Below are 23,973 nucleotides of genomic sequence, written 5' to 3' on the forward strand. Positions count from 1 at the left end.
GCAGTAGCCGTTGACCAAAGGCGTCATTGGAACGATCCTTCGCATGCTCTTGAAAAAAAAAAAAAAAGCAATTAGCGGACTATATTCGGGCATTTCATTTTTTTTAATTTACCTGCAAGCACAAACTGGTCGAGTTCGAGTTATTACGAGTCAGAGACGCACCATATCTCGAAACTGCCCTCTGAGCAGTGTACAGACCAAGTCACGCGAAAGAAATTCACCCTTCACGTTGTTCATGTGTGATATATCTTTCCTAAAAACTGAATCCAGTATGTGTTCGCTTACATTTTGTTGTGGCAGCGTTAAAGAATTGATGGAAACCTAAAGCCCCTTCAACAATGCGGCTTAAACCGTTATGGAGGTGTTTAAACTCTCGTCATAACACGGAAGAAATTAACTGAGTGCGAAGGGTCGATTCGCTACTGTGCGCTGTCATCCGACACAGTTATGGACATTACAGGAACAACACGCTTATATTTTTTCACCGTGCTATTGACGAGGCAAATTAGTCATCATAGGGAGCAGGCAATTCGCCAGTTTTTGTTTTTTCCTAACACAATCGATCTTTTTTTTTTTCTGATCTGCCAGTGCGCTTCACTGCATTGAACATTTGCCCAACTAATGGCGACACCAGTTATTCTTAAAGCAGCGACGAAGTGCTCACCACACATGCTGGTGTTTGTCTCTTGCGCATGGTTTCATCGCAAGGACAACGCCTACAATTTTGCATGTCATAATGTAGGCAAACAGTGCTCGTACTCGCTGTTTGCAAAAATGACTCCGCCGCCATTGGTTGGACAAACTGGCTCGCAGGAAAGCTTGCTTTACAATTATGAAAAGGGTCTATTGTGTTTTTCAACACAATGTTTTAACGTATCGTCTTATTATCATTATCATTATTATTATTATTATTATTATTATTATTATTATTATTATTATTATTATTATTATTACTACAGTGAACTCTCACTTGAGCGAACTTCAAGGGACCGAAGGAAATAGTTCACTTAACTGAAAGTTCACTAAACTGAATATTCACTAGACCAACATAAGACATGGCATCCATAGTGTTAGAAATGTGTGAAATGGAATTTGTACATATCAACAAGTACAAGGTTCATAACAGTTATAATACTGCCTTTCTCACAAAAAAAATTTGTAATCTTCTTCTGCACTTGTACTTTTAAAGCACGGGAAGTAACAAAAGTGTCCAAAGAGTCAATGTTTTTGTACACTTCTTCTGGCACAGTTTGCTGTTGAGACACAGTCTCTCAACTTTCCAATGTACCCTACAACCTCAGCTAGGGCTTGAAACTAGGGCTAGGGCTAGGGCTTGAAACTGGCTCGGCAGTTGCCTCTTCGTCTCTTCTTCTTCTTCGCCTCTTCTTCGAAAGAAAGAGATAACCATGCCACGGCTAGCCGGTCGGAAAACACACACCACGTGGTTTGTGGTGTGACAGATCGCCGCTTTGCTCTGGCGGCGTTGTAAGCGCCAGTGATGTCACTTTGTTCATGGCCTCTGAGATTACATGCTTGCTCGTTTTGTGCGAGCAATCTCGGAGGCCATGTCTCGTTGCCGCTCGTTTTCCACACCGCCGCTTGGCCCCAGGGGCGCTGTAGCGCCAGCGAATTTACATTGCCGCTGGAGCAGCGGTTTGATGAGGGCGGGCATCGGTTCTGATCGTAAAAATAAGCCTTGGTCCTCTGAGCGAGTTCGTTAAACTGAAATATTGACTGTTCCGAAATTCGTTTAAGTGAAACATTTTTGCATAGAATCAAGAAGAAAACTGCCGGGGATATTTAAAAAGTTCGTTATTTTGAAATATTCGATAAACCGAAGTTCGTACAACTGAGAGTTTACTATTATTATTATTATTATTATTATTATTATTATTATTGTCGTCATTTTTTTTCATTGTTGTTGGAGTACGTATAAACGTTCGCAAATGTATTTTTTTTCCTGTGGAGAATATTTTGTGCTCATAATTTCTTTTTAATTGCTGTTGTTATAGGATTTTTTTATCAATAAGAAAACAATGTAGTCTCCCTACAGCAATTTCTTCTTGGCTTTGCACCAGTAATAAATAAAGAAATGAAATAATTGATTAATAAACTGCGCATAACCTTCCTAGCTATAGCTATAGCAGCTATGTACCACACTATTTCCTTACACTTGACTTTTTTATGCCGGTACGCCAGTTATAGTGATATCCTTGCCCATAGCTCACATCATTAATTGAGAAGTCTACCGTGTTTAGATTGCGTTAGGTTACAGTCCAAACGGAAATATTTGTCTCGTCATGCTACTAAGGATTGCGGGAAGTGTTTCATATTGTTTTTCTTTTAAAGGCTCTTTCTACAGTGTGTTTGTGCCTTGCAGTTGTTCTTTCGGTTTTTGTTTGAGCTTTTTTTATGAGCACCGAGCCACTGCTCTTGTGGCGGAGGGACGTAGCTGTCTCCCGGCAATAAGAAGTAGAAGACAACCGGACTGTGCGGCCGAGGAGAAGCTGATAGCTTTTTCTTTTTTTTTTTCTCGAACCAGACATGGAAGGATTAAAGGCGGACTGTCACTTGATAACGTGGGAATATTGTATAATATGATATACTTTGTATAATATTGTGCGTATAATATATAGTGCCCTGAAAGAGGCATTTAGGTTTTAAAAAACGCATTTTTTAATACATACGCGCAGGCACATTCTGCACGCAGTTGCACTGTAAAAAACCACGTCAAACAATGCGCCCAAGTCGTGCCTCATCGTTTCCCAGTAATTTTCCTGATACATCTGGTCGCTCTCGTCATCAGCTGCACCTGTGTTATACAGCAACGCGCATTCACTGCATCTGTCGAATGAAAAAGCGACGAACGTGAGTTCAAGCATGTCAAAGTCGCAGGGCATATGCATGGCCTCAAACATGAATACAATGGGCTAACACAGTATACTGGCGCCTACAGGTACGAGCCTCGTCTACAGGTACGAACCGCAGTCCTCAAGCTTCGCGCAGCTTGCTGTATACGTGCAAACCGTTTGTCTGTTTTGTTATCGGGAAGTTTTTTGCGGGGAGATCGGCGTATAAAACACCTCAAGTGCAGCTTGTCCGTGCCGCTATAGGCAAATGCGGCGTACATTTCGCAGTCTCTAACGCCTAGTACAGAACGAGTTTTCTATGGGCTAGCGTGAATAGCGTGTTCAACACGTGCATACAAACCACTTCCTTGATAAGACCATCCAGTGCACGGAACATATTTATTTATTTATTTATTTATTTATTTATTTGTTTATCTATTTCCACATACTGCAGACCCTGGTGGGGCTATAGAAAGTTTAAGAAAGTTTAAGCGCAATGTTGAGAGAGCACAGACGAGAATTCATTTAATGGGAGAGAACGGTTGGTTCCTGGTAGCGAATTCCATGTTTCAATTGTTTCATAGAAAAAGCTATACTTCGAAGTATTAGTGCGTGCAAGAAATGATGTAATGTTAAGCGCGTGATGTCTCCTACTAGAAGAGATTTTTGCAAAGGTGATGTATTCATTACTGGAGAGGGGACAAGATGAATGAATAATGCCATGAAAAAAATGTAAAGAATTAACGTGTCACTGTTCGGCGAGAGATGTTAGGTAGAGTGAGGACATGACTGACGATGGACTGACGACATGACTGATATTGCACGAACGCTATACGTACAGTGCTAAGCGGTTAAAACGCGATAATCGGCCCGAATATGGCAGCTGGTGGCTCTTGCGGCACCGGTTGACGCAGGAGACACTTACTGAGCGATGCATTGTGGTATATATGGTGATGAAAGCGAGGGGCCTTTAATTGTGACGCATTGTGAAGAAGCACCAGCACTCACTGGTGGCGCAGAAGGTGCCGGCCTCCGTGCGGACCGATTATCGCGTTTCAGTCGCCAAGCGCTGTGAATCGGCACGCGACCCCGGCTTATCGCAAACACTGATCTGAACCTGTATCCGCTGAAAGGCACATCGCTTCTTCTATTAATTTCTTTTTTTTTTTCTATAGAACACGGAGACATGAAGTAACTGAGTTATGTTCTATCTACATCTCTTTCGAGCCACCCATTCATAGGAGAACAGAGAATACCTCGATTACTCCGCTCTTTTGCTGCAAACAAACAAACAAACAAACAAACAAACAAACAAACAAACAAACAAACAAACAAACAAACAAACAAACAAACAAAAAAACAAACAAACAAACAAACAAACAAACAAAAAAACAAACAAACAAACAAACAAACAAACAAACAAAGTTGATAGATAGATAGATAGATAGATAGATAGATAGATAGATAGATAGATAGATAGATAGATAGATAGATAGATAGATAGATAGATAGATAGATAGATAGATAGATAGATAGATAGATAGATAGGTACCAACGAAGAGCAGAAATGAAGCCAACTAGAAGTGCAACGGAGCCATCTTGGCCACTTGCTGAATGCGTGGAAATTGGCTCTGTATATCCAGAACTTCGGTATATTCGCATTCACGCATATGACGAATTATTGTTCGCCGTGATTCACTATTTTATGAATTAAGGAGGAGGTGAAGATATATAGCGCAACAGCAACATGACAGTCAGCGTCGTCATTCTATTTCATCATACCGCCAGATGATAGATCGTCCGGTTTCGTAAAAAAAAAGGGGAGGGGGGGCTTATCTCACGGAGTTTTGTTAATTATTGCGGAGACAAGCTTGAAGTTATCGTACTTGGCGGTGTGTAAAGGTACCGACCTCACTAAGTCCGAACACGTCATTCACCATCAAGGACAATTAGGACTACTGTGTTCTTTAGTTTAGTTTATTTAGTTTATTTCTGGCCATTAAGAGCACATTCATGCCGGAAAAAAAAAAGAGATATAATGATATGTGTTAGTTATGTAAGAACTATTATAGGAAGTAATTAGTGATTGTTTTGCTGAACCATCCTCAATTCAAACCTCGTTCCAACGTATCAAAAACGCAATTAGGTAGGCTTTTTTTTTTGCGTTTAAGTTTCGTGCACATAAGAGGTACCAAACTCAGTATAGCAAAAAAAAAAAAAAAAGAAAAAAAAAAAGAAAAAAAAAAAAAGGAAAGAAAGACGATGCGTTAGGCTTTGTAAGGTTTCTCGCACGAAGGATCAACGTCGTAGTTCTGTGCAACGTACGACGACAGTGGCACATTTGTCTCACCCCGATGGCATTGTTACCGCGGCCTGCAACCGCTCGCATGACGCGGCCACGTACCCGCGATAGGACGCAAAACGGACGCGCGACAGAAGGCGCGCGCAGACGCATTCTTTTCCACTGGAAAGCCAGGCCGCGCAAAAGATAAAAGCGCGCATTCGTCTTTCCGCCGCGGTCCTTTCTGAGTAATATTCTGGGCACGGACGGAAGTCCTGAAATAAGCGCGCGTGGACCGCTGACGCGCGAGGCACCGTCTAGCCAGTCAAACATTCCAAAAATAACTTCTGTCCGGCATACGGACCGGCTTTAGCGAGCAAACGCCACTGGTGTAGTTGTAGTCGTTGCAGCTGAGTTCAATCACGTGCAAGCGCGTGGTCGTGTGGCAATGTGTTGGTGAACAAGAAGAAAATAAAAGAGAACAGCAAAATGACAGCCAGTCCAGCGTCATCATTCTATTTAATTAAACCGACAGAAGAAAGATCGTCCGGGTTCGTGAAATAAAAAAGGGGGCGTGGTTATGCCACAGAGCTTTCTTGATTATTTCGGAGAATAGCAATGCTTGACAGCTGCTGCTTTGTTGAAAAAAAAAAAAAAAATGCAGCTTCCCTCCTCACTATTTGCGCAGAGCTGCCTGATTTTTTCCCACCCAAATCATGCCTTTCAAATTTTTACGAAATTAAACAGGTCGGACCCTAGCTTTGCATATGAAAGGTGTCCACGGAATTACCATCGATCGTGATATACGGAACAGTCACCTCATGTCGCGTTGGTTATGTTACAAACAATTATTTTCACGTGTGCCTCAAGCAGAAGAATCCCAAAGCGCTTTTTAGTTAAAGCCACGTACGTATGCCTGTTGCGTTTGCAGCAACTAGTAGTGTTGTGGAAGCGAAACTGTCGGCAAGGACGATCGAACTGATGCTAGGGAATAGAAACTGACTTGCACGATGAGCTCACCGGGTTCTTGTAGTGCAGGCCGCCGGTTACCTCGGCTTGCTCGACGATGTGCCTCACGTTGTCCTCCATAGTTTTAGACGGCTGCCAGAAGTTGGCAAGACCACGCGGCTGCACAGGAGATGGCACTTGGCTCTCGCGGCGATCTCAGACGAAATGTAGCCGGTAACGTACGCCTAAGCGCCTGTCTATCACACTGAAAGTGTAGCGAATGACGCCTTAGATGTCGAATTACGCCGCTTGGTATGGGCGTAGGCTCGGTCTCGTGGGCGTGCCGGGTTGTACTCAAGGTAAAACAAATAACCGGAACGAGTCGAGAGGCGTCTGCTATGCGTGGCTACGTCTGCTATTTCCTTAACGATGGAAGCGCACCCTCGTTGAACAGTTTCGGTTTCTTTACCTGCGCAATTTCGAAGCGCTCGAGAACTGGTTGATGTTTTATTGATGACAAATTAATAGTAAAAAAAACAAAGCCAAGTGTGCAGTGCAAGAAAACGTTTACTGCAATAGTGCGCACGGAAGTGCAAAGAGGTATAAGTGTGTGTTCACTCTGTTTGGATTATATTTCTTTTTTTTAGCAAGCCATAAGCTTAAGTAACTAATATTTTTGTTTATTTTTGATGATTAGAATTGATATATTAGCGCTTGATTATTTACCCATAAACAAGTTGGTGGCATATGCTTTTGTTTGTAGAGTATGCAAAGCTATGTCATGCTCTCCTTTCGCGGGCGCTTCAATCGCAGTAGCCATCAGCGACTGTCGCTCTTCGTCGTGGACAAACTTTGCCGCCTGACAGCGCGTTGTTTTGGGCAATAAGATGTTTTATCACGTGAGTTTCAAATTGCAAATTGCACGCATGTCTTGCTTAATGAAAGCTGGAGTCAGCAGTGCTATCGTTTGCGTCAGTGGCAGATGGTGACGGGTTGCAAGCAAGTTGTGATACCGCGGAGATCGCGACCGTGAAACCTGCGCGGTACTGATCATTGCTGTTGCGTGCTTTTGTTTGCGTTATCTTGCAGATCTCCCTGGACCATGAAATCCTGCTGCACCCGCGGTACTTCGGGCCGCAGCTGGTCGAGACTGTGAAGCAGAAGCTGTACGCTGAAGTCGAGGGAACGTGCACGGGGAAGTGAGTGAATGCAGTGTGTATTGGGGGGCAGGGACGTAGATCACCGGCACGTTTTGCCCAGTCCGTGGTGTGCATAAAACATTCACACTGTGATGCTGCAGTGTATTTGCAGCTCATTTCGCAAACGGACTCCACATGTACGTGAATTGTGCTCGATTGTAAAACATGTCCAAGAGACGACGGCATATCAGAGCTTACCTCTCCCCTAATGTTATTGGATCGCATGATCGCACATTGTTGACCGGGGAGGTTACCCGACGTTAACCCATGAGTTAGCTCTACTTTGTGTGCGTGTGTATGTGTGTGCGTGTGTGTGCGCGCGCGTGTGTGTGCGGGGGGTATTGCGGATCGCTTTTTTTGCAAAAATTAGAATTCACGGTGTGCTCACATGGTTGATTGCACCATGTGCGGAATGGGGCAGTCATCTTTGGTGAGCGTAGGCAAGGATTTTGGTATCACTGGTTGAGCAGACGGAACTTAAGCATGTGATGCCACTTGTTAGCTGGCAAGGTGATTTGTAGATTGACTGACTGGTTTACCCTGGGCACAGCTGTCTTACACCATGGAGGCTTCTTTGAAGATATTAAATAATTTCACATGCCAAGGACTGATGTAGAATCAGCCAGGAGTGTAAAGATACCCTTGTGAAAATCTTGTTGGGGCTTTCACCACGTATTTGTTTTGGGTAATATGAATGGTAGAATATTTGTATGGCCTTATCATTCATGATTTCATTGCATGTAAACCACTTTTTACTTAAATGTTGCAAGGTTTCTGCACTCGGCACAAGCTTAGCTCAAATCTTTATCATTAATCAGACAGTTGATCATCGCCTTCATACCTTCTATTACTATGGACAGTCTTGGTGTTTTGTGACGCGTGCTTGAATAGCAAAACTTCATAATTTAATACGAATATTTTAGCAAAATTGCTGCGGGAGATCGAATCTAATACCTAATATTCTCTCATTTCTAAACAAAGCAAAATATAATGTTTGTGGGAAATTCATTTGGTAAAAATAATAATCATGAGGCTTATTTACATTATTAAATACAAGTAATGCCATTCAGAGCTGAACATTTATTTATTTATACATGAAGGCTCCTGAAGAGTCCATGACGGGTTTTTCACTATGTTTGGTTAATTGAGGAGCTTTTAAATGAGTAAAAAAAAAAAAAGACTTGAAAGGTGATCGTATTTCATCCATCGTCACAATCACAGTAATCAAACAAGGACTAGATGCTGTCACTAGAACATGTCACTAAATACGTGTAGAGCATCATGTTCATTGATGGAGCCAAGTCAGCACCGCACATCATTTTAAGGAGATTGAAACAGGCCGAGATCGGTCAAATAACTTGCTCTACCTAGATCAAGAAAACAAATTCGTAAGGTGCCTAAAGGCAAGGCACACTCATTGAAGGTCCAGAAATTATTAGCAGAAGTCAGCTACTTGAAGCGTTCCCTCAGAAGCGGGCTCCTCTGCACGGCAGTCGCGTCTCTCTGGCAGCATGACTGTTCGAACGGCCACCATTTCTACTTGTATCAGTTTTTCTCGCCGTAGACTGCAATAAGCGTTCCTTATATTATATTCCTTGTATTTGAACAGAAGTGAACATTCAACTGCTTCTAAAAGCAAATTTTTGAATTAAATGGCAAGGACTGTTCAATTCGTAATTGAAATTTGAAGTATCCACCCCCGCGTAATTTTGAGGAATTGTTACTAACTGTGCATCACGATGTGGTGGCAGGTACGGCTTTGTCGTGGCCGTGACAACCATCGACAACATCGGGGGCGGCCTGATCCAGCCTGGCAGGGGATTTGTCGTGTATCCCGTTCGGTACAAGGCCATCGTCTTCAGGCCCTTCAAGGGAGAAGTGCTTGATGCTGTAGTCACACAAGTTAATAAGGTATGTCTGGTCACAGGAGCACATAATAGAGGGCTTTAAAAGCTTGGGGCGCTCCACGGGCTTTGCACGTTCTGTTACTGCGATATCTACAGAATGGAGAGTTCTTGTTGTTGTGTTCACTGTTTTGTGGGAGGGAGGGGGTTTGCAGTGTCAGTGTGGCTGAAGATAAACGTGAAATAACATGCAGAAATGAGGCACAGTGCTTTTACACAATTTATTTTTAATATCAGTTCCAAGTTTCAATATAACGTCAGTTTGGAATCAGTATCTAAATTAAATGATAATGTTCACTGGTTCGCTATGTTTGGCTTCCGATGCGAATTCATATTCGTTTGGTTGATGAGTGGCAGCGAAACTTTCTCATTTTAGATGAACAAGCCTTACTGAAAAACAGTGGTAATTTGTTGGTTTGTCTTTGAGGGCTTCTGTAACGGCGGCCAATCTTTGGGAGCACTGGGGAATCAGTGGTATGAGACCTATGTGCCCTGTGTATGAATGATGGGCACTGCATATAAGGGTTTGCTGGAAAAAAAAAAAAAGCATGCACATTTCACACCCTGTGGGAATCGTTATAAGTGAAGCTTCCGAGCCCACTCTGCTGATGCAGCCTGATGATGTAATTGGTTATGCTGATCAGTTAGTGCTGCCCTGAGCCTTCTCGTCGCCCTGTGATGTCATTGCTAGTGCTGACCAATGGGCAGGCGGTGTTACCTTTCCATGCGCCTTCCTCCTCTTGGCGCTGCCCCTCTCCCCCTCCTCACTCACTGCATCCCCCTCTTTACAGTCTAATCATCACCACAGACCACAGCATCTAAACCAGTTAAACACAACAAGCAAAGCTTAGCTTTAAATGTAACCTCTGCAGTAACCCCTTCGAACTGCCAGTCACAGCATCAAAACCTGTTTCACTCCACAAACATAGCTTCCCTAAAAAAAAAAAAAAAAATTTTAATTTGGTGTGGATCTTTGTTTGGGGCATTCTGTGTTACTAGAGAGACCTCAGCATACTTTGCAGGACTTCATGCACCCTTCTTACTTGTTGCTATCACATTTTTGCCTGCGAGAGATCCATTCGTTTCGACCTCACAAGGCCTACTTGTCACTCAGGTTATGTGTCACTCATGTGGTATGCGACCGAGAACTGCTTAGGCACTCTGCAGGGCTCTCGCCTACCCTTCTGCTTTTGTATACCCATACCACATGGGCAATATTCATTGGCTGATGAGTGGATGGCCTTCAAAGATATTGAACTCTTTTTACTTAAAGAAGTCTCATTGCTGCTACACGGTAAACTACTAAACGGTTTTTGGAAATTTTCAAGTACAGTAGAATCTCACGGATATGGTCCCGTTTCGTATGATTTCCCAGTGCCAACGTTTGCAATCGAGAACACGAAAAATTGCCCAATATAGTTACGCTTTTTTTTTTTTTTTTTACTGGTTGACACGTTCCCGGAAAACACAGTCTTTAGGCACTAGTGTTCTGTACGTCGCCAAACTGCGGTTGGACAAGTTTTAGAGCTGGAAGATCTCTTGTAAACAAGAAAAGGCACGAGGCGAGTGATGAAGGACAGTAGCTGCCCACCACAGCAGTGTCCCCGCAGTGCTCGCGCATCGTGTCACGTGAAAATGGTGGTGCCCACTCAGTTTGCTATTCCAGTGCCAGCTAATCTCCTCATGGGCCGTCGCAAACCACATTCACAGCTGTCGCTGCCAACCCTATTGCGATAAGCATCGTCATCTAACTCTTTTGCAGCACGTTGGGCATAGTGCCATTGGAACCATACTGTATGCTATTAATAGGCGATAAGCCAAATTTGCTTGCCGCTTGCCACAATCAACCTACATCGCAATAAAACACAGCCCTTAGCTTCATTGCACTTTTGATGGTGCAAATTGACTGATAACTTGCCGAAAACGCGAAAAATCGTAGCGTCGCCAGCGGCAAGTGAGGCTGTCAACATGCCGGGTCGATGCAAGCTGCTGTTTCCCTTGTGATTTTCTCGAGCAGGTTATGCTCGATTCGGGCCATCTGACTTTAAGACAAACAATCTAAATGTGTGGTAGGGTAATTGAATTTTGTTCCTAGACATTTGTCAATAGCACGGACACGTCGGTGCGTGAACGCCGACACTTGAACTGTAGAATTAGCAGTGTCGTGGACAACAGTGCACTGCAAAAACTGCAGTGCAGATTTCGTGGCTGCTCACCTAGGGAAAATATTGCCCAGTGATCACGCAAGGCCCCTACCGCAAAACCATGCAGCTCTTGCGATCGCACTGCATACTCACGATGAGCGGCTAATTGTTTTTTGAGCACAGAAAACACAACCTCGGCATTTGCCACGGCATTTGCAGTGCTTTCCAGCGCGGTACTCTTGTAGTCTTCCGTGACCTCCGCACCCCCTCCTATAAAAGCAGCTGCTGCTTTCCCCTCCTCATTCACTCTCCAGTCTGCAAGCCGTTTGGACGCCAGTCACTCCTCTCACCCACCTTCATGTCAACTCCTCACCTCCTTGCAGCCACTTTCGACGTTACTGCTCCTCCAAAGCTGCCCTCTTCTGGCCTGCCCTCCCGAGCACAATCTTTCACCAGCAGGCACCCTTCTGCGCTTCCTGCTTCTTGGTCTCCACAACTCCGATCGCCTTTCTTCCACTACACGTGAAGCCGATGCCAAGCCCGCCATTCCAGCTGGCGCCATCACCAGTGTGCACTGACGAGGAAAGAGAGATGTCCTGATGACATTTGGAAGTTTCCGCCTATTGCGCTACCCGCCGCATTCAGTCACTTTGGCGCCGACGGTGTGTGCATTTGGTTCCATGCTGCAGGGCATGTGATTGGCCGTTATTCGGAGTGCTTCATTAGACGTGCCTTGCGTGTGCTCTTGTGGTCTACAGTCATAAATGCCTCTGTGGGTCTCCTGGCGAAAGTGTCTGACTTTGGAGCAGAAAGTTCTGTTGATAGAAGAAGCGGGAAAAGGTGGCCGGCAGAAAACTGACATCACAAAGGAATTCGGAATACTGTCGTCTACTTTATCAACTGTATTGAAAAACAAGGAAGCTGTGCTGGATGTCCTTGAAAAGAGCTGCTCGGTGAAGAGAAAGAGGAATCGCGATTTGAAACACCCCAAAGTGGACGGTGCACTTCTACAGTAGCTGAAGAACGCCAGGAGTGCAAATCTACCTGTACATGGACCGGCACTTACTGTAAAGGTCGAAGCTCTTGCCCTCCAAATGGGCCGCAAAGATTTCAAGTGCAGCCATGGCTGGTTTGAGTGGTTCAAGAAACAACGCGGCATGATCTCGAAGTTGATCATTGGCGAAAGCGCAGCGATGAACCGTGACACTGTAGACGTATGGCACCAACATCGGCTCCGAGCTCTACATGAAAAGTATGAAGACAAAGATGTCTACAGCCTAGATGAGGCTGCACTTTTCTACAAGATGTTACCGAATCGCACGTTCACTATTGCCGACAGATCCTCCTGCGGAAAACAGAGCAAGGAGCTTGTCACGGTGCTGTTTGGTGCAACATGCAACAGGCGAGAACAAGCTTCCCTTGTTAATACTGGGGAAGGAGGAGACTTCCGAAATGCAACTATTCCCTAGGAATGCATCTACAGAAGTAACAAGCAAGCATGGTTGACTGCTGATACTTTTGAAGACTATGCACGCCTTCTGGATAGACAGTTTGACGCAAAGAATTGGCGAGTGCTTTTCATGATGGGCAATTGTCTGAGCCGCGGGAATATCGACAACCTGAAGGCGACCGCTGTGGAATTTTTGCCTGCAAACACAACCCCAGTATTGTAACCGATGGATCAGGGCATCATTGAGACTACCAGTGGCGTAGCTAGGTCGTCTGGCAACCGGGGCCCTTAGCTCTTCTGTCACCCCTCCCCGGGTGTAGTCGAGGAAGGCGAGGATATCGACACTTTTCGGGTGTCTTCAGACGTATATGACACCCCCCCCTCCCCTATTGGCCCCGTGCACCCGGGGCCGACGGCCCCTCGGCCCCCCTCGTTGCTACGCCACTGGAGACTACCCGGAAGCTGTACCACAAGCCTCTCTTGCAGCGCGTGCTTACAGCGTATGACGCCAGCAAAAGGTACAACATTGATTCGCTTGGTGTAGTCCATTTGCTGAACTTTTCATGGAAATAACTCGCACCTTCGAAGGTTGCCAACTGCTTTGCGCACGCTGACTTTTCCTGCGCCGTCGTCAGCGACCCTGATGATGGCCACACTTGCAGCGATCTTTATGAGGCTGTTCATAAAATTGCTATCCAGGAGGTAGAAGGCAACTTCGACACATTTGTGCTGGCTGAAGCTGCTGCTCCTCTGGTCACCCCAGCGATGGATGCGGAGATGACTGGCATTGTTGGTGGTCCCGACGAGCATGATGAGCCGGTGGATGAAGAGCTGTTTGAAGCGCCAACTATGGTGCAGACACGGGAGTACCTATGCCTGCTACGAAATAAGGTTGAATGCATGAGCGGCGACCGCAGCATCATGCAGTGCTTGGTCAAACTAGAGCAGGGGTTGCTCGCGTCCAGTAAGAACTTGAAACAGCCAAAGCTCACTGCCTTTTTTGCACCTGAATAAAGTTTTGCTTCCTGGAATACAGTTGAATCTCACAATAACGATATCGGTGGTGGACACGAAAAGAATTTGCTTTCGCGAGAATTTCATTGTTGCGAAAAGAGACAGCACAGATAGGTAATGCATCGCAGAACCACGGCTGCTCGATCCAAAAGCACAAGGTGCGGCCCGCTGCGTCGCGCCTGAACTGCGTCTCGGGTCTAGTTCTCCGTGCGCCCTCTGCGGTGCCACCGCTCGGGGATGGCTGCTGATAGAGAGCGCCTTCACAGCTGCGTCGGCACGCGCGATCTCCACTACAGTCAAGGCGTAAATAATGCGTTTTATATTGACACAACTATATTTGGCAGAACTATAATTCAGCGGGTATGCGCCAGTGGGGACGACGCTGAAGTAGCGCGGGTTTTTAAGTGATGCTGGGGAAACGAAGAAGACGTTGTTGTTGTTCCCTTGGACGACTGATAAAGTGCGTTTCTTGGTGGTGCTGCCACGCATACTCGTCGATCCCACGTCGTTACACTGGTGGAGGTGCTGGGTATTCTTCATGCTTGGCACCCCTTCGCGGAGCCGACGATCGAGCCCGGAATCATCATCGCGCATCGAAACACCGGTCCACCGCTTCAGTCGTCGCCTGCTAGGCTTAGCGCCCGAGTCCAGTCCCCTGCAAGAAACTTCGAGAAATCGTTTGCCTCCTACAAATAACATGGCCACCGCAGCTCCATCGCAAGTAACACTGCAGAATCCTATGGTCCCGGAGAGCTTTCATGGTGATGCCTTTGAAGACGTCCAAGATTGGCTAGACCAGTTCGAGCGCGTTGCCCAGTATAACCATAAGACCAGCTCGGCGGACAAACTCTCGAGTGTCTATTTCTATTTGAAGGACAATGCTCGTACGTGGTACGTAAACCGGGAGAGGAGCTTTGCCACGTGGGACGACTTCCGCACACAGCTGCTGGATACCTTTTCAAGCATTGACAGGAGGGAAAACGCGCAGCGTCTCCTTGAAATCCGCGTTCAAAAGCCCAATGAGAGTGTTGCTATGTTCTCGGAAGACATGGCCCGTCTTTTCCGTAGGGCAGACCCAGACATGCCAGAGGAAAGAAAGCTGCGATATCTCCTGTGAGGAGTGAAGGAGCAACTGTTTGCCGGCCTTGTGAGAAATCCACCGACAACAGTGGCACAGTTCACAAAAGAGGCTACAGCCATTGAACGGGCCCTGCATCAACGATACCGCCAGCATGACACGGGCAACTCGACGGCGAACACTTCCGTACTGGCTGCGAGTAACGACATGTCTCTGCGTGAAGTTGTCCGAGAAGTGGTGCGAGAAGAGCTTCAGCAGCTCGGCTTTGTGGTTGCGCCTACGGAACCGACGCCAGCGTTATCTTTTGTTGCTGATGTAGTCCGGGAGGAAGTCCGGCAAGCTTTTTCAGCGCCAGACTGTGGCAACGTTCCGCGGCGCCTCACTTATGCGGAAGCTGTTCGCCGTCCACTCAACGCAACTTCAACGCCGTTGACTCCCATAACTACAACACCACCTACGCCACAAATAGAGCCGACATCGTCACCCTCGTCGACTCTACCGACCCCGCCGATCATGCCAGCACAAACAACGCCGTATTTTCGACATGCGCACGCCACTCCTTGGCTCCATGGAGAGCCGAACTACCAGCGTCGGAAAACCGATTTGTGGCGCACCGTCGATCGACGACCAGTGTGCTACCATTGTGGTGAAGCTGGGCACGTCTATAGAGTTTGCCGCAAATGGAACAACTATCGCGCCGCTCAACACCCAAGCTTTCCTGCTAACTATGCTTATTCTCCGTACGACGGTCGACGCGCTTACAACGACGCTCCTGTGAACAGTCAGCCACCAAATACGACGACGCCCCGACCACGTTCTCCTTCTCCATCTCCGGCGCGCTACAATTCGCCGACTCGTCGCAGTTTCGCTGACGTCACTAGGGGCAGATCGCCTAGCCCTCGACGGGGAAACTAGCCGCAGCGACCTCCGGGGGTGAGGTTGCCAATACTCTAACTGCTCCACATCCCCCGTTATCGACGAACGACGACGTGAAGACGACATTGACGAAAAATACGCCCAGCACGACGACGAATACGACGGATAGAAGTACGAAAAACGTAACTGACATCGTCAGCGCCGAGCTCATCGTTTGCATTGACGGCCACGAAATAGCCGCTCTGGTTGACACTGGCTCCCATTTTTCAATCCTTAGCTTACAGGTCGCTGACAAACTGAGGAAGGTGAAGACACCATGGCACGGGCCCAACATAAGAACCGCCGGAGGTCAGTTGATGACACCTGTCGGGAAATGCACGGCCTGACTCTTAATCGCCGGTTCAACCTTCGTCGTCAACCTCGTCATCCTTACTGAGTGTTGTAAAGAACTTATATTGGGCATGGATTTCCTACGGGAGTACGGCGCCGTGATTAACATCCGTGACAGAAGCGTTACATTTGCCACGAGTTCAGATAATGTCACCCATGAGAAGCCACAACAACCTCGCTTACGTATTGCCGTGGACGACGTCATACTTTTGCCGCGGAGTTGCTCTCTCGTACAGGTGCGCTGTGACAGCCTGCAAAGTGGGACTGGAGTCGCTGAACACATCAGTGCGCAAGCACTGAATTGCGGTGTGGCCATTGCCAGAGCACTTATCAATGTAATCGACGGAAGCGCCGAACTCTTGCTGACAAATTTTAGTAGGGAGCGCCGACACATCGTTAGAGGCACTGCTGTCGCCTATTTCGACGAAGTGACAGAAATACAAGACTGTCACTTAGCGCAGGAGTCGGTCTCTACAATCCACACAGCTGCACCTATTGTAGACGTTAATCCGACGTTAACGGCCGTTGAGCGGACCCGTCTGCTTGAGCTCATCAAGCAGTACCAGGGCTGTTTCTCCTCTGCGTCAATAGTTGGTCAAACGCCACTTACCAAACACCGCATCATTACTGATGTCGACGCCAGACCCATCCGACAAAACCCTTATCGTGTGGCCCCAAAGGAACGCGAAGCAATACAAAAACAAGTGAAGACGATGCTAGAAGATGGCGTTATTCGACCATCTAATAGTCCGTGGGCATCACCTGTAGTTTTAGTGAAGAAGAAGGACGGTAGCCTGCGCTTCTGCGTCGACTATCGGAAGCTCAATCAGGTCACAAAGAAGGACGTTTATCCACTGCCACGTATTGATGATTCCTTGGATAGGTTGCGAAACTCGTGCTACTTTTCCTCAATGGACTTGAAAAGCGGTTATTGGCAGATCGAAGTGGATGAGAGAGACCGTGAGAAAACAGCCTTTGTGACGCCTGACGGACTTTATGAATTTCAGGCACTTCCTTTCGGTTTGTGTTCGGCGCCAGCAACATTTCAGCGTCTAATGGACACTGTGCTCTCCGGACTCAAATGGCAAACATGCCTGGTGTACTTGGATGACGTGATTGTCTTTTCCGCAACGTTCGACGAACACTTACGAAGGCTGAAAACTGTTTTTGAAGCGATACGCTCTGCCGGTCTTACTTTGAAGCCTGAGAAGTGCCATTTTGGCTTTCATGAGCTCCAGTTCCTCGGTCACGTCGTCAGTAGCCAAGGAGTCCGACCTGATCCGGATAAAATTGCCGCCGTCGCTAATTTCCCAATTCCATCAGACAAAAAAGCCGTACGACGTTTTCTGGGACTCTGTGCATATTACCGGCGATTTATTGCGAATTTCTCGCGTATCGCATGGCCGTTAACACAGCTCACCCGAGAAGATATGCCTTTTACTTGGGGCGAAGACCAGCAGCGGGCATTTCACGAGCTCCGGCAACGCATGCAATCACCTCCCGTATTAGCACACTTCGATGAGGAAGCCCCGACGATATTGCATACAGACGCTAGTAATGTCGGTCTAGGGGCGGTGCTAGTACAATGGCAGGACGACAGCGAAAAAGTGGTTGCTTACGCCAGTAGGACACTATCCCGAGCCGAAGCTAACTACTCCACCACTGAAAAAGAATGCCTCGCAATGGTATGGGCAGTTCTGAAATTTTGTCCGTATTTGTATGGTCGGTCTTTCACCGTCGTTAGTGACCACCATTCCCTCTGCTGGCTCATTAATTTGAAAGATCCTTCCGGCCGGCTCGCACGCTGGAGTCTTCGACTCCAAGAGTTCGACTTTGTTGTTACATACAAGTCGGGAAAACGGCATGCAGACGCCGACTGCCTTTCTCGGTCTCCTGTTAAGCCGGCAGCACAAGACGATGACGACACAATTTTTCTGGGACTCGTGAATACTGCCGATCTTTCACGCCAGCAACGGGATGACATTGAATTGCTGCCGCTTATTGGTTACCTCGAAGGACGAACCAACAGCGTGCCGAGGCTCTTCGCAAGAGGGGTGGCATCATACTGCTTGCGTCGCAACGTCCTCTACAAGAAGAACTTCTCGCCTAGCGGCAGCAACTACTTACTTGTTGTCCCATCACCGCTTCGACGTGAAATCTTACACGCCTGCCACAACGAGCCGACTGCTGGGCACTTGGGCTATACTCGCACATTGGCACGGATTCGGCAGAATTACTACTGGCCGAGACTTACTGCGGTCGTTAAACGTTACGTTCAGACATGTCTGGATTGCCAACGTCGTAAACCGCCATCCGTCAAACCAGCCGGCTTACTGCACCCTGTTGACGTACCGGCCACACCATTTGCACAAGTAGGCATGGACTTTCTGGGCCCCTTCCCAACGTCTACTACTGGTAATAGGCGGATAATCGTTGCCACGGATTATCTCACTAGATACGCCGAGACAAGTGCCCTGCAACGGGCAACAGCAGATGAAGCGGCACGATTTTTTCTGGAATCCATCGTTTTAAGGCATGGCGCTCCCGCAGTAGTCGTCACGGACAGAGGTACTGCGTTCATGGCCCAGTTTTTAGATATCGTTCTACGTCTAACTGGTACCGCCCACCGGAAAACAACAGCGTATCACCCTCAAATGAACGGACTGACAGAACGACTCAATAGGACATTGGCTGATATGATCAGCATGTACGTAGATGTAGAGCATAGGAACTGGGACGAGGTTTTACCTTATGTCACCTTCGCGTACAATACGGCTCGTCAAGAGACCACTCGCAAGACGCCCTTCAGTCTCGTATACGGCCGTGAGGTTACAACAACATTAGACGCAATGCTCCCTCATGAATTTGACGACAACGAGACGGGTGCTGAAGAGATAACACACCGAGCAGAGGCAGCTAGGCAGCTTGCGCGTCTGCGAATCCGCGAACAACAGGACATTGACGCCAGACGCTACAATCTTCGGCACAAAGCCGTAACATACAACATCGGCAACAAAGTGTGGATCTGGACACCTATTCGACAGCGTGGGCTCTCTGAAAAGCTCCTACGCAAATACTTCGGGCCCTACATAGTTCTCCGACGCATCAGTGACGTCAACTACGAAGTCGTTCCAGACAGCTCGCACTGTTCAAAGCGCCAACGGCATTTACCCGAGGTCGTTCACGTGCTGCGGATGAAGCCGTACTATGAGGACTGCCAAGACTGCGCAGTTCTTTACCGCTGCTTTCCAAGCCTCTATCATCGGGACGATGATCTTTTCTGAAGGGGGAGCAAATGACACAACTATATTTGGCAGAACTATAATTCAGCGGGTATGCGCCAGTGGGGACGACGCTGAAGTAGCGCGGGTTTTTAGGTGATGCTGGGGAAACGAAGAAGACATTGTTGTTGTTCCCTTGGACGACTGATAAAGTGCGTTTCTTGGTGGTGCTGCCACGCATACTCGTCGATCCCACGTCGTTACAATATTTGGAAATTGCAGACAAAATCTTTTAAGTCGTCGTTAGAAGTGCTGACAAACGCCAACAGATTGTCACAGGGGTGGAAACCTGTTCTAGAATACGCCGAACGCTATCCGTGACGGTTGCCCGTACGATGCACGACCGGGTGGTGCACTTCCATCGAGGGGTTCTGCTTGAAGCAATCTATCAGTACTTTTATTCACTTCTCGTGAACACGTACGCAAAGTAAAAACTTTACATAGGGAGAACTTGTACAGAGTTTCCCAAGTAATGCAAACTAACTTAGATGAAATAAAAACGCTTATCATTGCAAGTAATCATCAGTAGATTGCTTCTCATGAAAACGAAGCATATTGAGTGATGCTAGAGGTTAAGAAGTGGGCCCCTTTTAACGAAGCTTCAAAAGGCCTCTGCTTCGAACATGCTCATACCCTTAATTTGAGCACGCTTTCCATAAAACACATTCTCGCAGGATTCTTTCATTGTAGGCAGGTTTTTTTTTTCTCTTAAGTGGCCACTTGGTTGCTGATAAAAACAGCAGCTTTGTCTGCTTTTGCCGCTCTTTGTAATACCTGAACAAAGGACTGAATTTCGTTGTTGTTTTCATAAACTAAGAGGCGGTTTTTCATTTCGTCCCGTTCGGACTGCAATTTTTTTCAACTCATCTCCTTGACGGGCAACTTTTTTTTTTCAATCTCTTGACTGCTTTCTTTGACTGTTCTAGGATGTCCACAATATCTAATGTAGTTTGGCAGGCCTGGTCAACAGAAAAACGACGTTCAGAGCATGATTCTAAGGCAGTCTCAGGAACTAGAGCTTCCACCTCGTCGCTGAGAAACTGCAAGGCACTTTCGATGTTGGGGCTTTCTCCTGAGCTGCCGCAATTATCGCTTGCCTTCTTCGATGACGTTTTTTGGGCTGCACATTATCTTTTTGCAGGTACTGTGGATATTTGCAAAACACGGTCGGTACCGCATTCGGAAGCAGGAGCCTAAGTTTCGTGTTCTTTTTACAGTCACTTTCTCTAAAGTGCAGGGAACATACCAGAGACCTATTGCTCGGTTCCCACTTGCTTCCTTTTCCCGACACTCGTTGGCGAGAGATATCTTTTAGCCACGCTTCTCGACACTCCAAGTCGCAGGTGAACTCGTGATATTTCACATTCGGGTCCTTTTTGGCATTTGTGTCGCAGAGTGGCACACAACAGTTGCGCGGCATCGCGCCAAATGAACGAGGCTGGCTACGCCACACACGCACACCGAAGAGCCTTAAGAAAGCACAGCAAGCACAGGCAAACTTTCTCACACACACGCACGCAAAAAAGCGCGAGATTAAGGCATATCGCACGAGGCAAACACCTTCTGACGCGAACCGATTTGCTCATTCACACGCACGCGATAAAGCACGAGATTAATGCATATCGCACGAGGCAAACACGTTCTGACGCGAACCAACTTGCTCACACACACGCACGCGAAAAAGCACGACATTAGTGCATAGAGCACGAAGCAAACACATTCCGACGCGAGAACCAACGCCTGCTTAGCCCCGCGCGCGAAGTCGCGAAAGCATCCCCGAGCAGTGACGCCCTCACCAATAAAAGCGGTCGCAACTGTAAACTCGGCCGAGACGCGCCTGCCTACTGTCTGCGGCACGACGTAGCTGGCCGCACCTTGCTTTGCATCGAGCGGCCGTGGCAGAGCAGAACTTTACTGTCGAAATTCCATTGGCCTACTTTGCAAGCTTTGCTCGAGGATATAGAAACGCATTGCCGACAGTACAAAGTGTGCCGCATGCGTCGACCAGCAGCGGCAGTACTGCAGTAGCGCGGCATTCTCGGTCAACTGCTGTCGGAGATGCGATCACGTTTGCGAGATGTTGCGTAACTCGGCACCAGACGCAGAGCAACAGCGCATGCTGTGGCCTGTAGGCTCCGACGCGACCGGGGCCGAGCGTAAAGGTGATCGTATCTCCTGTACCCGAAGGCAAATGATCGAAATAACAGCTATTTCGTGCAAATCTACTTTCGGCGCCGAATGCGCAAGCAGTGCATGTCGGGTGGCGCCAAAACCAGCGTTCTTGAAGCAAGGGATGCGTATTCCCGGACGATTGCTCAGTCATGGCCCGATGCGTGACGCTCCATAATTATTACACACAGTGCGCACTAAAAACATGGACGAAGAATAAAGACGAAACACGAGCGCTGACTCACGACTAATAATTATGCAGATGATTATGCAGATAATTATGCAGTACAGTGGCATTTCGTTGCCGAGAGGTACGAAATGCATTGAATCCTATGGGTGTTCGCCGGGGATACGGAAATGTTTCGTTGTCGGGAGAATTTCGTTGTTGCGAGATTTCGTTATCATGGGTTTCGACTGTACGTTGTATTTTGACTTCCTTGCAGTTGTGGCGCAATTAAAGTTCAACTCCGTTAACTTTTCTTGAGTCGTTGGTTATATCGAATTACCGCTTATAACGAATTTTTTCGCCGTCCCGCTGACTTTGTTATAACAAGGGATTACTTTAGTTTGTTGCTGATTCTTTCTTATCAAACATGTTAATGGCGCACTAGTGAAAACAAGCTGTAAACTAGTTCAAAAAACCTCCATGCCAGCCACATTAAGGTGTTCAATATTTCAATAGACATATATGCAGCTTTGTCGGCTTGATAGACTGCTGACTTGGCACCTATTAGTAGCTGCCCGTGTAGATGCCTAATATGATGTTGAGTCAATAGAAAATTGTTTTGAAGGCTTTTAAGATGCCCGTGTTACATTGGTATCAGACAGACTTCCCTGTGCCAGTATTCAAATTTTCTGTCCCTGCCAGATTCAGTGTGGTGTAGGCAGGTCATTACATTATCTTCTCAGAGCCATGAAAACCATTGAGTCTGCTTTTTCTTGGATGCAACAATTCACTGCACAAGTGGATGCACCATCCTCTGTGTGACTTGTGTGTTTTTTTGGGGGGGGTTGTTTTTGCTATCATGTTAGGGTGCAGCATTCTGTGTTCTTGCAGGTTGGCCTGTTCACTGAGATTGGACCGCTTTCCTGTTTCATCTCAAGACATGTGAGTTGACCTCTGTAGCTTTGCCTAGACTGAGAGCACACTATTCTTTTCTTGTAGTGTTGTGAGAACAGTCGAGTGCTTCACTGGGAATGGCTGACAGTATACATACAGTTGCTGACTAATAATTTAAACATACTGCTAATTCACACAGCTTTGCAGCACCACTACTAATCCCATAGACTTAAAGGGGTCCTGAACAACTTCTAGGGCTTAGTGAAAAAAAAACCCGCCGTGGTTGCTCAGTGGCTATGGTGTTAGGCTGCTGAGCACGAGGTCGCGGGATCGAATCCCGGCCACGGCGGCCGCATTTCGATGGGGGCGAAATGCGAAAACACCCGTGTACTTAGATTTAGGTGCACGTTAAAGAACCCCAGGTGGTCGAAATTTCCGGAGTCCTCCACTACGGCGTGCCTCATAATCAGAAAGTGGTTTTGGCACGTAAAACCCCATAATTTAATTTTTTTGGTGAAAAAACGCGGTCTGTGCGCGGGTAGCATATGCTGCCGTTAACAACTCAGCCAAGTTTCGCAGCTGTGCCCTGTGCGTGGAGCTTGGAAGCAGAGCGTGCAGTCTCCTTTTTCTCAAACGCTCTCTTTTCAGCAGAAGCCTGCTTCTCACTCTTGTTGGGCTGCTTTATTTCGTAATATAGCAAATTTCCATACATGGCTGCTATTGACCAATTGCTGACACGAATGAAGAAGGATGTTTGAATCAGTGTGCTTCTTCCTACTGTTACTGTGCATATTTGCTCACACAGTTTAACAAGCACGCTGAAGTAACCGAAAATCTGCTTTCTAATTTCGATAAGAATTATGTACTTCTGGAAGAAGCTGGTTATTGTCTGTTCACGCTCAGCCGCCAGCGTATGAATTAAACTTTGGCCACCCTGCTTATCAGTTTCGTAGCTGTTGGGCTTGGCTAATTTCGACTAGTTTTGAACTCCCAACTAGCCTGAAACCACATGAAACTCAAGGTAAGACCACACGCTCGCTTGCCGGTGCCCACTCACTCCTGGCCACTCCTGGTTAGACCCTTTGGCAGACTTCGCTTCGTATTGAGCTATTGATAGCGCGAAGTTGGATGTGGCTACTATCCATCGATCAAGCTGGCGCACAACAAAGCCAGTCCTGCACCACGTAGCATGGCCAGACTGGAGCAAATGAATGCGAGCATGCACTTTGACGCTTGCGCTCATAATACAGTAGAACTTCGTTCATACGTGTTGGAGAAAAAAAAAAAAAACATGAGAAAAAACGTACTAACTGAGAAAACATGCAATCCA

At 47.0% G+C, this 23,973-nt stretch overlaps 2 protein-coding genes across 3 annotated transcripts in view; one reads left to right on the forward strand and one right to left on the reverse strand.

Moving 5' to 3' along the window:
* LOC126534281 (galectin-6-like) overlaps positions 1-6,491 on the reverse strand; it is a 77,531-nt gene extending 71,040 nt beyond the window's left edge. The window contains exon 1 of one of the 2 annotated variants that reach the window (XM_050181551.2): positions 6,151-6,491. In XM_050181551.2, the coding sequence (XP_050037508.1) occupies positions 6,151-6,219 (69 nt within the window). In that variant the 5' untranslated portion in view covers positions 6,220-6,491. The remainder of the gene's footprint in view (positions 1-6,150) is intronic. The other variant, XM_050181552.3, reaches the window with a different exon arrangement.
* Positions 6,492-6,868: 377 nt separating this feature from the next.
* Positions 6,869-23,973, forward strand: part of Polr2G (DNA-directed RNA polymerase II subunit Rpb7) — a 43,741-nt gene continuing 26,636 nt past the window's right edge. Inside the window, exons 1-4 of the mRNA XM_050181574.2 lie at positions 6,869-6,977; positions 7,168-7,277; positions 9,029-9,188; positions 22,641-22,691. Coding sequence (XP_050037531.1) covers positions 6,966-6,977; positions 7,168-7,277; positions 9,029-9,188; positions 22,641-22,691 — 333 coding nt within the window. The 5' untranslated portion in view covers positions 6,869-6,965. The remainder of the gene's footprint in view (positions 6,978-7,167; positions 7,278-9,028; positions 9,189-22,640; positions 22,692-23,973) is intronic.

Source organism: Dermacentor andersoni, chromosome 7 (assembly GCF_023375885.2).
Source record: "Dermacentor andersoni chromosome 7, qqDerAnde1_hic_scaffold, whole genome shotgun sequence".
Lineage (NCBI taxonomy): Eukaryota > Metazoa > Arthropoda > Arachnida > Ixodida > Ixodidae > Dermacentor > Dermacentor andersoni.